The 18,414-nt window shown below is 42.5% G+C and overlaps 1 protein-coding gene across 1 annotated transcript; it reads right to left on the bottom strand.

The window, feature by feature from the left end:
* Positions 1 to 13,485: 13,485 nt before the first annotated feature.
* Positions 13,486 to 18,414, bottom strand: umps (uridine monophosphate synthetase). The gene is made up of 10 exons (XM_026145626.1): positions 17,930 to 18,414; positions 17,138 to 17,291; positions 16,666 to 16,790; positions 16,369 to 16,556; positions 16,173 to 16,264; positions 15,877 to 16,037; positions 15,680 to 15,797; positions 15,404 to 15,579; positions 15,200 to 15,314; positions 13,486 to 14,739 (listed from the first exon to the last, which is right to left on the bottom strand). Exons 1-10 carry the CDS (start codon positions 18,077 to 18,079, stop codon positions 14,561 to 14,563), a joined length of 1,458 nt encoding a protein of 485 aa, XP_026001411.1. The 5' UTR covers positions 18,080 to 18,414; the 3' UTR covers positions 13,486 to 14,560.

Raw genomic sequence — 18,414 nt, 5'->3', positions numbered from 1 at the left:
TCACCCAGCCTGCCTTCAGAGCAGGTGATGGCAGGTGAAAGGAAAGGCTTATAAAGACACAGATGCTCTGTGTGCAGGCGCACATACTACATCATGAACTGTTTACACAGACATGTTGTGGGGACCTGCCTCCCTTTTGGGCACAAAATCCATATGAATTGTTCAGTTTTGAAGCATAATGACCCGGTGTACCCGAACACGCTAAAACCGAGGTAAAATAAATGATATATCCTTACCTATGAACACAAACCTGACACTGACACACACCTTATTTCCCTGTTAAATGCAGCTGGTGGGGATTTGCATACATGAGGGGCAGTGTAGTCCAGCTCAGAGCCAGTACAGTACAGTTCTACTTTGAATCCTTATCTGTCTGTATAACAAATCCATTCATTTCTTCCTGCTGGTCATACGATAGCTCTGCTCTGCTGACTGGCTGTGGGTCAAGTTTAATAATAGTTCGTCAAAGCAAATTCCCTCTCCTCTGTAGCTTCAGCGCTGCCTCTGCTAACTTATAAATGGTTTGTCTAAGCGGCTACGAGCTGCACCAGCTACACAGCACACAGTGATGTCGTTTAACCGCTTTAACTCATCTTTGCTCAAATGATATTTTCACACTGGCAACACAGAAAGAAAGTTTAACATGAAGCTTAGTTTAGAGTGAAAGACAAACACAATTATCATAAAATAACCGTCATGAAATTAGTTAAGACGATGAGTCACGATATGCACAGTACTGTAGTACACAGAGGATATATTTATTTTATTTTCTCCTCCTCTTTTATCAAAGGAAACGCTTGCTTCTTCCAGATCCCACAATGACCCGTGATTGGCAGAGGTCACAAGTTCACCCCTTCATTCATTCACCCAGTCAAATGCAAAATATCGGTGGCAAATACACTGAGAGCTATTATCTGATGACCGCTCTGCATTGCTGGCTAAAGGTCATGGAACATTTGATTATTTCACAGGACTCGGTGCCAGCTACCACCCCCACGTACGCTTTCCTGAGGCTTAAATTTGGTATTACACAATATTAACACACATCCACGTGTGTTTTTTTATTTAACAATAATTAAATAAATAACAAAATAATAATAAATAATAAATAATAACAATAATAATTTAAATAATTGAAGTAGATTCTGGTGGTAATTTTTATGCACCAGCAAACTGCTTGGTATAACGGTCCTTTTTACTATTAAACAGAGGCACCGAGGGGCGTGATGGAGCGAGGAGTAGTATTTACTGGGAAAGTGTAAATAAATGTTTCAGTGTCGTTTACCAGCCCTGTCCTTCCAATTCTGCATTCTGCATTGGGATAAAAGTGACGTTTGTGAAACTAATGGCAAAAATAGATATTAAACACATAGTTTAATATTTAAATATAACTTCTCAAACATATCTACATTTAAATAGATCAGTACCTATATTTTGGAGTATAATGTTATATTCCAGATGTCTGTCCCTGAGTGTATTAACACTGCTTGTTTTCTGGGTCAATTTGAGTATGGACTATTTGAATAGTGAGTGAACGCACCTGCGCACACACGCACACACACACACACACACTGCCCTGAATAAATGCCCTCCTTCAGGTGGAACGTTACCCTGGAGACTAATCCAGGTGAGGATGATGTGAACAGGACATCTGCTGTAACGCCTCCTCTTGCCCCCGCTGCTCTGACAGGAGGGACATCCAAGTAGTTGATTTACACGGTAAAATAAATAAAAAAAATAAAAAAAATACATATATATATATAGTAATTGTTTTCTGTAGACAATTACGATTAAATTGTGACGACAGGCTCACGCGCGCACGCTGCTGTTATCATTCAGGTGTCTGAGCAGACAGATCAAACACAAAAGAAGCAAGTTTGCCTGAGGGAGTTAGACAAAGTGCTGAGATAAAACTCATTTTCTTTTATTTGAGTTCAAAATAGAAACCCAGCAGCTTGTTCAGCCAACTCTTCAGAGACTGAGGACTTAAAATATTAACACTCACCCTGCCACGACAGAGCCGAGGCAAGGACCAGCCGAGGGAGCGAGAGAACAGGCCTTGGGCATTTGCATGAGTTTTCATTATCAGTAACTGTCAGAGGAAACAGCACATAGCCTACAGGCAGCACATACACGCAGCCCCTCACTCCGCTCATCCATTTACAGATAGTACTGAGCAGTTTGGCAGACGGCACAAATGTAATCATGTTCCTGCTGAACAGACACAAACGCTTGTCTTAATAGCACTAATACAGTATAACCCTGCAGAGGGTCACAGCAGAGGCAGCTAGGAAACAGACAAGCCCAGTGAAGTTTTATTCATAAAGTCAATATAAAATGTTGTAGCTGCCCCTTTTTTTCTATATGCAGCACTTACTGCGCTGTGGATCAGGACAAAACATGAGGAAGAGCAAAACAGGATGTAACTGTAACAACAGGATGACTCCAGAACAGCCTAAAAATATGCTAATGATACATGTGCTTGGGCATTTCACTCGGGCATTTGCATGAGCGGATCAATACTGGAAAACAGTGAATGAGTTAGTAACATTTACAGAGAATAACTCACGCACGTGTTTAAATACACTGCAAAGTAAATTGCAAAGGTATAAACAGCAGCTCCAGCAGACATGCTGAGTACCATTCAAATACTATGTTTGCTGTGCGCTAATGTTTGCTTCCTCTCACACAGACTCTGCAGATGAGGTGGCCTGAAAATGGTGTATTTTAAAGGAAATTGTATGTTCAGATAAGAAAATATGACCCATGTCTGGTAGGCAGGGCTTTTTCAAGCAAGAAGGCCTGAAAGTTTCCACCATAAGCTGCGATTACAAGCAGCTTGGTCAGAGTTTCAGATTGCTTTGACCTTTGTTTGCTTGCATTAGTGTAAGCCACTTGAATTAAGTATGAAATATAGGAATGTCATACAGTGGAGGTGTGAGGTGTAGAGATCTACAGGTTGAGAAGTAAGCTCGTTACCAACATGGTAACTTTCTCAGCAGGTAAAATACATTTCATTTATTTATTTCTAACAGTTTAAGTGAGATACAGAGTGGCATAATGTAGATACTAATGTTAGCATATTTGCATGTTATCTGTGTTACTCTGATTGGGCAGACAAACTTACCCAGGTGGACGGTAACCAGTCAGCTTAACCAACAATGATACAGCAAGCAGGTACAAGCAGAGCCCCAGAGTAAGTCAAGGAAGTAATGTAGTAAGGTGTGCCAGGTTGGCACATGCACCAACTCTCCAAGACACCCTGACATTCAGACCCAGCAAGCTGTACGTTGAAAAGATGATATGAAAGAAGGAGGGACTTACAAAGATGCCACAGTGGGCTCGAGGTGAAAAAATGTGAGACACAGTTAGTAATGCTGACAGGTAGCCTAGCTCCACAGCTGTTTTAGTCGATGACATCGTTCTTGTAACTTTGCTTCTGCACAGCACACCACGTTTTATATCAGATAATCAAGCTGTGATTGAAGTGCAGCCTTCCAGGTTTAGCCAAAATCATTTCATCAAGTCTTCCAAAATAAAGCCTGTTTATGTGTAGAGGCTCAAGAGTAATTGGACAAACTTCATCCTTTGCATGAATGCATGAATTCTTAAACCCATGAACGTTACTATATGCCTACTTCAGTTGCTGCTTATTTGCGTGTGTCTCCATGTCTTCAGATTTGTCTTCAGTTTCTGTAAAGCACTGATGAACTCTTGGGTTGGATCATTGTCCAGCTGCACTATGAAGTGCTGTCCTATCAGCAGGTATTTCTCTCCTCCTCCAACCTTTTCCAGTTATTCTGGTACAAGTGAATCTTTCATTTATTTAGGTTTTTTAGTCAAATGAAAGCCTCCATTTGCAACAGTCACTGTTTGAAACTGAGTGAACTGCTACCATATTCCCTTTCTCTCCTACAGTAACTGCTCACTGTTCAGCAGGACAGCGTGGTCAGTACGTATCTGTTTGAGCCAGATGTTTCATAAGAGACTGGTGCTGAATTTTGGATCATTGTCCTGCTGCATAACCCAAGTGCTCTTGAGCTTCAGGGCACAAACTGGTGGCCCACTCCTCTGGCAGAGAGCAGAATCCATGTTGTCCCGGTCCTGAAGCAGCAAAGCAGCCACAGACCATCTCACAACCACCACCATGTTCAACTGTTGCTCTGATGTTCTTGTTATGAAATTCTGTTGATTTGATCCAGTTGTAACGGAACTCAAACCTTCTAGAAAGTTCAGCCTTTCTCGTCAGTCCACAGAATATTTTCCCAGGAGTCTCGGGGATTATCCAGATGTTTTTTGGCAGAAAAATCAGCAGTGCTTTTCTCCTTGGACTCTCCCACGGAGGATATTTTTTCCCGGTCCCTTTCTGAGCCAAGTGAGGCCTGAAGTTCTTTAGATGTTGTTCTGGGCTCTTCTCTGAGCTCCTGGAAAGCTTCAGCACTGTTCACTGGAGCCACAAAGCCTTATTACTTCCAGGCTGGACGACTGCAATTCATTATTATCAGGATGTCCAAAAAACTCACTGAAAAGCCTTCAGCTAATCCAAAGTGCTGCAGCAAGAGTCGTGACAGGGACTAGAAAGAGAGCAGATTTCTCCTGTTTTGGCTTCCTGCTAAATCCAGAATTCAAAATCCTGCTCCTCACATACAAGGTCTTAAATAATCAGGCCCCATCTCATCTCAATGACCTTGTAGTACCATATCACCCTATTAGAGCACTTCGCTCTCGCTCTGCAGGCCTACTTGTTGTTCCTAGAGTATTTAAAAGTAGAATGGGAGGCAGAGCCTTCAGTTTTCAGGCCCCTCTTCTGTGGAACCAGCTTCCAGTTTGGATTCAGGAGACAGACACTATCTCTACTTTCAAGATTAGGCTTCAAACTTTCCTTTTTGCTAAAGCATATAGTTAGGGCTGGACCAGGTGACCCTGAATCCTCCCTTAGTTATGCTGCAATAGACGTAGGCTGCCGGGGGATTCCCATGATGCATTGAGTTTTTCCTTTCCAGTCACCTTTCTCACTCACTATGTGTTAACAGACCTCTCTGCACTGAATCATATCTGTTATTAACCTCTGTCTCTCTTCCACAGCATGTCTTTATCCTGTCTTCCTTCTCTCACCCCAACCAATCACAGCAGATGGCCCCGCCCCTCCCTGAGCCTGGTGCTGCTGGAGGTTTCTTCCTGTTAAAAGGGAGTTTTTCCTTCCCACTGTCGCCAAAGTGCTGCTCATAGGGGGTCATATGATTGTTGGGTTTTTCTCTGTATCTATGAAGCGCCTTGAGGCGACTTTTATTGTGATTTGGCGCTATATAAATAAAATTGAATTGAATTAGACTGGCTTTGTGACTCTTCCCAGACCGACAGGTGTCAGTGACTTTGTTTCTCAGCTGTTTCTTTAGATTGTGGCATGATGTGCTGCTCTTTGAGTTCTTATGGCCTACTTCACTTTGTTAGACAGCTTCTGTTTAAGTGATTTCTTGATTTAATGGGGACTCATTAAGCTAATAACTAATAATTATATTACAAATTATTTGATCTGAAACTTGTAAATGTGACAAATATGCAAAATTAAATTATCAGTGGGGAAAAGAGCAAATACTTTTTCACAGTACTGTTTCTAACTGCTAGCAACATGAGTGAGGGGCTACATGATATACGAACATGCTTTAAATCTTCAGTAAAAAACTAAATTCATCGTGAGGAGCAATAACAGGACTGAGCTACTGAGTAACGTCGTCTTACACAATATGCATTTGTGATACAAATAAAATTCTCCTTCATCTTCTGTGGAGGAAATATGTTAGTGAGGGAGCCGCTGGTGATAAAACCAACAGGTCCAAACTCATGACTGTGGCATTATGTTTATTTCAACTCGTTCCAGCCAGGTGGCCCGGCCTCCACGGTGACTCCTAAACAAATTACCTGCAACTAATGCAGCTGCTGGAGCTGCTTGGAAGGGTGCAGCAGCAGCAGGACCAGTCGGGACAAGGTAACCAGGATACTGAGGAGTGTGAGCTTACCCTTCCTCTGGTTTTAAACAAATATTGACTGGCGATTCGAGCTGAGGCAAATAGGCTCTCAGGTAAAGAATGACATGCAGGACAGGCTTTCTCATGATGTTGCTCACAAGCCATCCTGCAAAAATGAGGTATTTTTGGAGTTTATTAGGAGTGTGTGCTATTTAGCAGGGACAATATAGCAAAAGGAGCACAAAAGAGCTTAATTACAAAATTATACAGTCTTTAACATTTGAGCCACAAGGAAGTCCTAGAAATCCTAGAAAGAATATACAACTGTATCTGTATAATTAAGGTTCAATGCATTTTTCTCTGATGTTAAACAAAGTTTGTATGTTTTAATTAAGTGTTTGGTAGATTTAGGGGGTTTTTTTTGGGGGGGGGGGGGGGGGGGATACTATAGTTGAACTAGATGTGTAAACTTTTTTTTTTAAATATGTAATAAAAATTTGTGTTTTTAGCTCTTTATTCGTCACCCAGGGCACAGCTTATAGCTCTGCCTTCAGGCTTGTGGATCAAAACAGCACTTTATGCTACAAAGGTGTAAATAATGTTCAGTGTAAGACAAAATAACAAAAACATGAATATTAGGATTGGGGTGGCTTAATAATGCATCACAGTTTCTAAATAACAGATGGCTTCTATCAGATGTCTGCCATGTGTGTGTGTGTGTGTGTGGTTAATGTTTAGTCAATGGCTAACATAACGTCCCATTAAGCCCATCTCTCTGCTCTCTGGTGCTTGCCTGCAGTCTCTCTTTATGACGTAAGAGATGGATGGTGACATACAGACCTCCAGTGGAAAACACGTTCTGTCATCATGAATGTGCCAATAGGAAAATGATTATCAAAAAAAGCACTAAAGGGAATTACGGATCCCTGCCGCTGTAAATGTCAGCCTTCTCCGTGCGTACTCGTGTCACTCTGGGGCAGTTTAGGCAAACACACAAAGACAGGTTCAACCACTGACTGACCCCCCCCCCCCCCCCCCAAAAAAACAAAAAAAAACAGTGAGTGATTATTACTTGGACCCAGTCCCAGTGTCAGTTACCCACGTTTGCAGCAGTGATAGCGTGTGTCACTGACGCTGTTACTGCTGCTGTGAGCAGACAGGTGTGTCTGTTTAAGGCGGCTGCTTTTGACAGAACATGTGGATTGAGTTGAGTCTGGGATACATAGTCTTACTTAGATATCTTTACTTTTTCAGTAAAAAAAAAAGAAAAGACATATACAGTACATGTCAGATTTAAACTGCAACATCTATTATAGCATCAGAGCACCTTTGTTCCTTTCTAAACAAACACAGAGGCAACAAAAGAGTCTTTGCCCGTCAGACTTTGAATGATTGTTACTTGTTCAGTCAGGTAGTGAGCTGCTTCTGCTGCCACTGCTTTCTTTAGAGCGTTGCCTGCTGCCAGCTGTATGCAAATGAGACAATCTACCTGTTCAGTGATATGTACAACACCCTGGAGTTACTAAAACAAAGGCCACACTTTGACTCAGCTACCTGTCCTTACCCCTTTGGGACATTCAATGAAAACACCTTGAACTGGTTGCAGGAAACAACATTATCATTCGTCTCATTTAAAGGCTTCCCAGTGATCTTCCCTAACTAAAAGTCATCCTTGTGCCTTTTCCGGTTGCCAACCCGTACCTGCGTAACGCGAGCCGAACGAACAAAACTTCATCTTCAGGTATTGTACGTGAGGCTCAACGTGAAGCAAATACGGACAAACGGGGAAAGGTCACAGCGTAAGTCGGTCCAGAGAGGGATGTGATGGGCATAAATCAGCTGGCTTCTTCATGTTCAACCTTTAGGAGAAGATTTTAAAAAGTTACAGCACCAAGCAAAAGTTGTCAGAATGGATTCTCTGAAAGGGAACGAGTGAGGAGCTTCAAAGCTTACCTTTAGAAGAAGCAAAGAAATAATAGCAGGCGCAGCCTCAGACCTCACCTTTTATACCTCTACACGCTCTCTCTCTCCACTGGCTCACTCTTTTCCTTTCTCCACCCCTCAAAGTGGATCCTCGGGGCAGGCACAGACACCTGTCGCATGGTGCGTTACTCTGATCCAATATTGACATAAAGGGGGAGGGTTGTCTCTACGTGTGTGTGTGTGTGTGTGTTGATGGGAGGTCACACCAAACACCCACACAAAATGAATTATTCTTACTAACGCCTTTTCTCCATCCAAAGCCCCCCCTCCCTCCTCTTCTCCGTGCCGGGCAACGACCTTTGTGCCTGCACTGAACTGTAAAAGGGCTCATTGTAACGTAGCTACCTGCCAACCTGCTCGTTTTGTCTCATTCAGCGTCCGTGTGGGAATCATTTTCATATTATCTGCCTTGCAAATAACTTTCTGCTGCAGAGCGACACACCTTGCTCTGTAACTCTGAGGGAAAATCGTCTCAGAGTTAGTGGAGGAAAAGTTTGGTGTTTAAATTTGGTGGGAAATCCACCAGGAAACATATCTTCATACACATTTACCCAAAGAGAACACTGGAAAGGATATTAGTGTTTAGATGTATTCATTCATTCAGATATTTCAGTGAGTCCAGTATATCTAAATCTGAAAACTACAACGTCAGGAAAAAAATAGATACAAATGATTTTGGATTATTGTACTAAAGCTCCCGCTCATCTATATCGCTGAACTGTCCCTACCAGCCCACCCACCTGTTTATTCTCATGTTGTTGTCTCTCAGTGCTCTTCTATTCACACGGCTTTCTTCTCACTCCACTGGAAAGGCAGATGGCTACCCTTCAGAGGCTTCCTGTTCAAAGGGACCTTTTTCTACCCTCTGTAGCCAAGTTCTTCCTCATAGGTAATCATCCAGGTTCTCTGAATAATATTATAGGCTCTCACCTGTACAATACAAAGTGCACTGATATAAATTTATGATATAAAAAGTGAGGAAGTGTGTAGTGAAGTGTGTGTTTGGGTGATGATTTCTTTGCTGTAACTGCTTCTTGGCAGTAAATCTTGTACTGTTGGAAGGTCTGTTTGTTTCCCCTTTAATGGAGCTACATTTGTGGGAAAATGCATTTGTTGGTTGAGCAGCAGAGCTGCGTATGTAGGTTGTGCCCATGAAAACCTCGTTAAATCTTCTCTGCCAATGTCAAACAGCTTATTCTGCTGTGGACTCTAGTTTTAACTCCTTGTTATGATCTTGTGATAAACCTGTTTTCCTATTTTCATGTTTCTATAGGTTAAAAGGAGAGATCCTTGGAAAGACTTTTATCTTTTGTGGCTGTTATAGAGAAAATTTGACACCACAAGGCTTTTCTTTAATAAGGCTGCTTCACACTGATAAGCAATTTGCTTTAGAAAGTATTAAAAATTAAGGTATTTAAAAGGTATTACTAACAAAACACATTAAGTTGTGTTATGGGTTTGTAAGATTCAGTGGTTGATGAGGACTGCTTGTATACTTGCCACTACTCTCAGAAACATTATGGTTCTTAAATGGTTCTTCAGATGTCTTCGTGGTTCTTTAAAGAACCATCCTACGTCAAAGAACCTTTTTATTTTGTAGATGGTTCTTCAGCTATTACAAATGGTTCTTTAAAGAACCAAAGGTTCTTCATCCTTAGCTGTCTAAGTTTGATGGTGTAAAATGGCATAAATATTTATTCACTATAATGAGTCTGTGAATTCTACTGTGTGTGAATTCTACTGTGTGTGAATTCTACTGTGTTTTGTTTGTGTGCATGTGTGTGCGAAGTGGGAGGGTGGGTTACCTCCCTCAGGTTACCCTTTAAGAGCAGATGGTAGGAAACTGAATATTCAATTAAAAGTTAGAAATACTTGCTTAAAAATATACTGGTGGCAGGTGTGGGGGCCAAAGCCTAAAGACCCCCCCCCCCCCACACACACACACACACACACACACACACACCCCTAACCCCGCCAACCCATTGATCACAAATAATGTGGTAATAGAATATGGAATTTGTTATTAAGATGTTTATGAATATTGTCAGTTAACAAACAGTAGACACAATGCACACATTCAAATACTGTACTTTAGTTTGAAATTTTAATAAAATATTACTATTTACTATACTATTTGCATGCGCAAAAGAAGACGTCACACACAACGCGCTCAGTTTAGACCCAGAACAACAGTTTGACTGATGCACCTTAATATAAAGACTTGTTTCGGACTTTACGTTTCCCAATTTTGCTTTAAGTTATAAAGTTATTTTGTTATTTACATTTGGCCTAATAATGACCCTTGTTGCTGTTTTAGAGGAGCGCTGCTTCAAAGGATAGCTGCAGATTATACAGTACAAAGAAAATGTTCACGTTTCTCCAACGTCGTCTTCTCAACAGTTTCACTGGATGGACAGGAAGCGTTCACGTCGTCTTCTCTGGCGCTGATAGTTGGCGTCTGTCTTGTGTCAGTGACGTAAAAGACGGATTTAATGCGACCTGACCATCAAACAGCAGTCGCTTTCTAAAACATCAGATATGTGTCGGATTCAGGACCACATACGAAAGTGACCCATTTCGGATTTAAAACTATCGAACTTGTACAGTTGACACTGTCATAGCATGATCGGATATGGGTCGCATAGGGTCAGAAAAGTCGGATTTGATGCGCTTTCGCCTGCAGTGTGAACTTAGCCTTTGATTGAATTACAGTGGGATGGAAGTCGAGGACAAGGAGAAGGAAGCTTAGGATGAGGAGGAAGAAAAGCAGCAGGAGCATCTTTAGTGATCTCTATGGTGTCATTGGGGTTGGTTTCATTAATATGGTCCTCTCACAGAGAAAGATGACTTGTTTTAGTTCACCTACTTCCTGTATTAGATAGTGATGTGCAAAACGTTGTGGAAAGCGGAGCAGTCAGGTAAAGTGCACCTGCAGGCGAATGAACATCAAATCTCTCAGACTAAAATCCGTATTATACTTTTAGTCTTACGACAATATGTTATATATTTATCACCCCTATGATAAAACCCATGTCAGCCATTGGTTTATGAACTTTGTATTTTGAAGCCTCAACATTTGCTTTATTGCTGTTGCTATGGTGTTTTTTGTGAGCCTTTTGGGACCATGTTAGGACGAGGGATCAGAATCTGGAGTCGTGCACACTATTGTTTCATTTAGTGTGTATCCATAAGATTTGTACAGCAGCTCCAAGTTGTGCCTTGAAAACAGGAAAGTTGTCTGCATAGAGGAGAACTGTAATAGCAGGCTGGTACAAAGTGAGGCTTTGTGCTCACATTTGCTGCAAACACTCGTTTTAATTCTGTTACCCTGTTTTGATGCAGAATTCACTTAAAATCAGGCAAGAACTGGACTTGTTTTAATAATGTGTTCTTGTGAAGTGATTGTGTATCGCATACATTTGATTTGACTTTCTGCAAGACAACAATCTCGCCAGAAAAGTTTTCCAAATACCTCCACGTGATCAAGCCTGGATTTAGAAAAGAATAGCAAAACAAAAAAAATCTGCACCCCCTGCTTCAGATGCAATTTGTGCTTGTGTGTTCAGAGGCGGCGAGAGGCAGGACCTCGGCTCATCCAGCTGGAGAGCCTGACCAGGAGGAGTCGAACAGGGGCACCCTGCAGACTCGGCTGCTGGCATTGGCGAGGGAGTGCGGCCGCCACTGGGATGACGTGAACGCCAAACTGGAGTCCATCACAGGTCGACTGCAGGTATGCGAGTCAGACCTTCTGAGGAGGGTTTCTCTCTTCTTTATAACTGACCCCGTTTCTCTCTCTCTCAGCTCTTTGTCTCAGAAGGAGCACAGAGGGAGGAGCTTGTCATTTGGTTGGCTGATATGGATGTCCACCTGAGTGAGGTTGACCAGCTGACAGGAAACACCTGTGAAAAACTGAAACAACTGCAGGTGTTATTAATACATGTAATAATTGTTGCGTTATCTATAGATATAGTATTTATATATATTTATTTATAGTATAGTAAAAATATTGAATTATTACTGTTTAAATGACTAATATGTGACATGTATTAGTAGTGATGTTGTGCTGAGGGTTAAAATGCGTTTTTAGCTTTTGGTAACTACGAAACCATTGATATATGTCTATGCTGTGCTTGTATTTATTTTACTGTACTCAGATCCAATTTATGATACATTTTATTTTGAAAGATTTAAAATTGTTCTTGACCACTCAAAAAAGGTTCTTTAAAATGGTTTTTAAAGAACCTTTTGAAAAAAAGGTTCTTTGAAAAACCATTAAAGGCATCCCAAAGAACCTTTTCTTGATGGTTCTTTGGGGTGACTTTAAAGGTTCTTCAACGAACCACTGAAAGAAATGGTTCTTCAAAGAACCATTGTTTGAAAGGTTCTTTGTGGCATCTTCTATGGCATCAGTCTAAAGAACCACTTTTGGGTCCAGTTGGCACCTTTAGTTTTCTGAGTGTAGAGGTCCAAGAAAAGACAACCGGTAAACCGGTGCCAAGGGTCATGGACACCCAGAGCATGGACAGTACAATCCCACAGGAGCAGCACCACACAGTGAAACCCTCAGTGCTGGTGTCACAGTGCATATTAGCACACACAGAGTTTTTAATTACATGACCAAACGACCTACACTGGGCATGTGAGAGACCTGACTGTTTGACTGTGTCCATCTAGACATTCTTTGACATCATATGGGTGACGAGGTGACTGCGCATCACAGCAGTTTGCATTATGGGAAGAAGGAAAGCCAGCACAAGAAGCGTGATGTTCCATGGCACGACGTACGCTTCCACATGGGGAAAAAAACATTGTGGTTTCCAAAAAAAGAAAAATTCAAAAAGACTTCAAGGTGTTATTGTGGCCTCCAAATTCCCCACATTTGAATCTAAACGGACATCTGCAGGGTTTTTCCTGCCTCAAAATGGGCCTTTGCATACTGACGGTGAACGTAACCACAACCAGGTCACATATGATTAAGACAAGAGACACTTTATTTAAATGCAAGTCTCTGCATTTGCCTGTTTTTTATAACCATATGACACACACTGTTTCCATGCTTTTATTTGATGGCTTAGTAAGAGAAACCCTTTTCTAAATTATTATTATTGGTGAAGTTACACTTGGGGAAGTTTAAAACCAGTGGGCACCATTTCTTTTGTATGCAGGAACCGTCACCTGTGAGAGGAACTGGAAAAACCCGTGAGAGTCACAGAAGCACCACCTTCGACTTTGAGGACAACAAACAGGGATCATCATCAACATCATCTCTGTGCTCTAAACAATGGCATATTCATGAATGATTCCTCTTCCTGAAATGCATTTCTTCGTCCTACTTATTTACAGTTACTGTTCTTACAGTTCATTGAAAAAGAATTTGCCTGTGGTGTGAAAACCATCTGCAGAGGTGAAAAGCATCAAAAGAATAAAACTACTGACTCTAATATGAAGCTCCTTTATCTCATGTAGTGCCTGCCCTGCAACCGCCGTGGCTCCAAGGCACAAGCTAGCTAATGTCTTTAGAAAGAAGAGTCATAAATTTATATAAAGATCATTTATTTATGTATGTGAAACGATAAGGACGGCAGACAATAGATCTAATAGAGACAGGTATGAGCTCCATTCAGCTTTCCCTCGTCCAAGTCACAGTAATCTGAGGTTAATAATCAACTAATAACCAAACAAGTGCAGGGGTTAAAACACTGTTGAGCGGGTCCGTAGTACCTAAAATTAAGTATTTCCCAAAATCAAGAGTTAAATCATCATTCAGTTTGTTCAGCACTGTGACTAACTGCAAAATCCACCAACAGTACACGCAGGTGCAGTTAAAAGGCTCCTTCATGGGATTTACGCTGTTTGTGAACACGTGAAGACTAATGAAGAACCTCTGTGAATTAAAAATGCCCTGAACTTGAAGCTTGAACTATTAGTGTCCTTCTTCTTCTTCTTCTTCTCCTCCAATTCAGGGTCACGCAGGGATTGGAGGGTATCCCAAGTTTGTGGAGTGCGGGAGGAAGTCGGAGAGAACCCCTGGAAGCCCAGAAAGAAGGAACAAACCCCAAACAGAGCCCCCTGCTGGCTGGTGATTCAAACGCAGGAGACAGAGCTCACAGTCACACCACCCCCACAAAATATTGTAGCATTTCTATCTAGTGTTTTAGCACTGATATAACAGCATGCAAGGGGTGGTGGTTTTGTGACATACACAGAGCTACACGATGTGGTCATTTTCGTGCTGTAAGAGACATCCTGCACTATTTTAAGTGAATCTCCATTTCGAAATCGTCACTGTAGTACTCAGACCGGAGGAATGACCTCAATCCATTATTTAAAACCAACTACTGAAACCTGATCAGAAAAAACATTGAGATTACAAATCAGTTCAAGTTGTGCAACAAATTTAAAAGGAATGAATCACAAACATTTAAAGCAGCAGATCAACAGTAAAACGCACACCTGCCAAGAACACGCTCCAAGTGTCAAACACTGTAGTGTTGCACACTGATGTGGCAGTGATACCTGAAGTGAACGGTAGCGTGTGCATAATTACACGCTGCCTTCAAAGCACAGGTCCTCGTCACAGGTGCACTCTGAAACTTGAGTCAGAGAGTTACTTAGATGCTGCTCTGGCCCACTCTCTTTCTGTAAGCATCCCAGCCCGACTTCCTGTACAACTCCGCAGCTTCCACCCTATCAGATGCTGCCAAAATGCCTCGTCCCACGATGATGACATCAGAGGCTTTGCTGTAGATAACTTCCTCTGGAGTGGTGTACTGCTGGCCCAGCAAATCTCCTGTAAGGGGGGAGGGAGGCCGAGAGAAGGGAAAGTAGGTTTAGAGGAGACTGATACAGACTTTGGGAGATCAGCAATAGCAGGGGCGGCACTAGTTTCATGTACTACAGCACCACCCTGTGTTAGAAATGAGTCATGGCACCATAAAGAGGCAAAAAGCGGAGTGCAAGGCTGCCTGAGGTGCAGTTTGGCCTGAACTTTATAAAAACCTCGAACGAGTTAACACAACTCTCTGAATCTCCTGATGGGACGTGTGTGATTCCTCGGGTTACAACAACAAGGGATGTACCACTGAGTGCATGCACTGTGTATCCATGTATCTTCAGTAGGGTGGATTTCATATAGACAGTGCATTCACAACTCACTTCGTAGTTCTTTTAGTATGATGAATATAAGTGGAAAAAATGATGATAAACAAAGAAACGTCAGCTCAAAGTTCAGTAAAAGCTGTCAGATTTACCTCCAGCCTGCATCTGCACCCCGGGGGTCATGTGGATGAACTCTGGCCTCTCTGTGAGCTTGGAGCCACAGATAAACCCCATCACAGAGTCCGAGTGCTCCTCTGCCATTTGCACCTATGAAAACACAAAACAGCTGTAAGCTGAAAAGAACACAAAGCACATGTAAACAAACTTAGAAGAAGAGCACACAGAAATGAGCTCACCGCAGCCTTTGTGTATTCACCAGCAGCCAGGGTTCCCTGGCAGCTCATCTGAGCTATGAGCAAACAGCCTCGGCCCAGAGGCTTTCCTACAGCGCTCAGACCTTTCACCACTCCCGGCCCCGGCACTGCGTGGGCATTCACTATGTGGGACCAGGAGGAAATCTGGTACAAACCACCTGGAGAAAAGACAGAAGATCACAGCGTTCAAATACTTTGGAGACATTTTTAAGTCACCTTGAATTTACACGACAAAAAGAAAGTGTGAAATCGTCTCACCATCATACTGACGCTTGACTGTGTTCCCGATGTCAGCAAACTTGCGATCTTCAAAGATGAGGAAGTTGTGTTTCTCTGCTAAGGCTTGCATGTTCTGAATAAAGGCTAATGTGTAGTCCTGTTAACACATATGGAAAAAAACCATCAGTTTGTTTGTTGCATGTACAGATTTGAGGTTTTAGTTGATCCCGCTGTACCTGGAGGATGTCTGCATGGGTCTTCAGCATGCAGATCTTTGGACCGAGCGACTCGGCCAGCTGCAGCAGCTCCTCGCTGTTGGTTACATCAGCAGACACACAAAGGTTGGACTGCTTCTCCTCCATAATCTTCAGCAGCTTTGATGCTAGAGGATGGATGTCTGCAGACAACAGAAGGAACAGAAAATGAGAAAAGAAAAGAGCAAGAGCAGACACAGCACGTGTGTGGAGCTCAGTGAAAACACCACCAGTCTCTGTTTTGACGTGAAATAACTAAATAATTTAAGACTACATACTTGGTAACTTGGCTCTTTCTGAATAACTGAGCTCCAGCTTCTGTTCCACACACAGCTTCTTGCTGGCTGGAGAGTCTGTGCCATTCTTGGGCCTGAGAGTGAGTCAAGGTGACAGTTTCACCAGACAGTTTTTAGATTGTAGCGTAATGCAAGCAGACACACCAGCTACACCGGGAAAACGTCTGGAGAGTTGTACCTGAAAGTGTTGTTGTCCCGGATGAACTCGAGGACAATCTGGGCGGTTTGGGCGTCGATGCGTTCGGCTGCCTGCAGCACACGGAGCAGCTGAGATATGGAGATGATGGGATGGAGCTTGATTCCCTTTGATGCCAACATCTCCACGCCACCTTGCTCTCTGTCCATTAGCACAATTGCATCCGTCACCTTGAATAAAAACATGTCAGAGGTCATTCTTGTGTATTGCTGCTCTTGATGACATCAGTACAGCGTAACTATGATATTATTATCTTTACTGTAAGGTTAGATTCTGGACCTTCAGTCCCTCTTTGTAGAGCACTTCGGCAGTCTCCAGGATGCTGGTGCCGCTGGTCACCGTGTCCTCAATGATCAGGCACGTATCCCCCTGACGGAACGACCCCTCCACCAGCCGTTTGGTTCCTGAAGCAGAGATACAGCAGGCAAATACTGAAGGACAAACTTACAGTAATTCTCAAACTATGAAATATTAACCAACAATACAGCATGCAAGATGAAGCATGCACTTTCTTGCTTTGCATTTTATTTTTTTGGGTTGGTTTACGCAGGTTCTATACCATTGAACTGGGATTTCAGAGAGTTTAATGTCTGCCTACACTGGACACCTGTGTATTCATGCACACCTCAGCGGGGGTACTGCCTGAGGCTTCAGGTTTTTCAAACATCTGGACAGCAAGTTTAATCAGAGCCTGTAGTGGCAGCATTGTTTTTTATTTTTTTGAAAACCTGATCAGCTGAGAGCGGCTCACCGTAGTCCTTGGCCTCCTTCCGCCTGATGAGCATGGGCAGTTCATGTCGTGAGCAGATAATTGTGGCCAAAGGCAAGGCTGTGTAAGGAACCCCACACACAGAGTCGAACTGCAGACCCTCTTCCTGCACTCGCTCGTAGATGAGATTTGCCACCTGGAAGTAAAAAACAGTAGTTTGGGTCTGTTGTCAGAAAAAAAGACCAGTTTAGAGTGATGTGTTGCAGATGATGAACTTCTAATAAAATGTTAAAAAGCTGATACAGTTAAATGACCGGCTGTTTAAGGCTGAATGGTTTGAAACACTCATCAAATCAAATCAATTTATTTATATAGCACTTTTCACAGGATAAAAACCACAAAGTGCTTCACAGTAATATAAAACAGAAATACATAAAATACATTAACAATAAAACACACAGCACAAATCTAATTAAAAGCCAATCTAAATAAATGAGTCTTATCCTGAGTGACTTGAAGAGCGGTATTGCTTCAGAAAGCTGCTGATTCCTGTAACGATTATTGAGGCTGGAGTGAGTGATTAGCTGGTGAGAGGTCCAGTCTTATCTGTTTTAACTGTTATTTTCCGTGAAAGGAGGGGATCCCTGAAACTCAGTCATTGTGTCTGCTGCATTACCGTGAAATAAACCACGTGAGTACGAATATTACACAGGAACTGACGAGTGCCTACACAGATACTTTTGCCTTTAAAAGGTGCATCCGGCAGACGTTTCCTGTGTCCGGTATCGCTTTAAGCTGTTCTGTTCTGCAGTCATGAAGGCAGCACGTGGTTACCTGGTGCGTGAGCGCGGGGTGGGACACGAGCACCCTCAGGTGGATATAAATGGGTGCCAGCAGGCCGCTCTTTAGCTTGTATTCTCCGAACTTCACTCCGTTCACGTCGTGGAGCTTCAGGATTAAACTATCAATTGAAGCGCCGTCCATTCTCTCCGTATTTACGAGCTTCGGCTGCACTTTCACTCGTCCTCAAAACTTGCTCGTCCAATTCGCGCTACCCCAGTTACGGTAACACAAAAACTCCCGCTAAACCTTTCAGAATAAAAGCGTCAATGTATGTTTTGAGAGCATTTAATGTTTACAGATAAAACGTCGCGTAGGTCAGTGAAGAAACGTGAAGAAGCCTGGTAGAAAGAATCGTTGTTTGTGAAAGTTCAAAAATGAAGACTCGAATAAATAACGTTGCGACAGGCTGCTGTCCAGCCTCTCAGCTGTGATAGGCTCCAGCACATCCAGAAGAAGACGTATGGATGAGAAAAGTA

The sequence above is a fragment of the Astatotilapia calliptera genome, chromosome 16 (assembly GCF_900246225.1).
Source record: "Astatotilapia calliptera chromosome 16, fAstCal1.2, whole genome shotgun sequence".
Taxonomy (NCBI): domain Eukaryota; kingdom Metazoa; phylum Chordata; class Actinopteri; order Cichliformes; family Cichlidae; genus Astatotilapia; species Astatotilapia calliptera.
The sequence above is the reverse complement of the archived record's forward strand: the minus strand, read 5'-3'. Positions and strand labels throughout refer to the sequence as shown.

Excerpts from the sequence above, each read along its gene's own strand:
- umps (XM_026145626.1), bottom strand. The coding sequence starts at position 18,079 with ATGGACGGCGCTTCAATTGATAGTTTAATCCTGAAGCTCCACGACGTG. Across the intron at positions 16,557-16,665 it reads TCTACAAAGAGGGACTGAAG|GTGACGGATGCAATTGTGCT; the intron begins GTCCAGAATCTA and ends TTTTTATTCAAG. Across the intron at positions 15,580-15,679 it reads AGTCAAGCGTCAGTATGATG|GTGGTTTGTACCAGATTTCC; the intron begins GTGAGACGATTT and ends TCTTTTCTCCAG.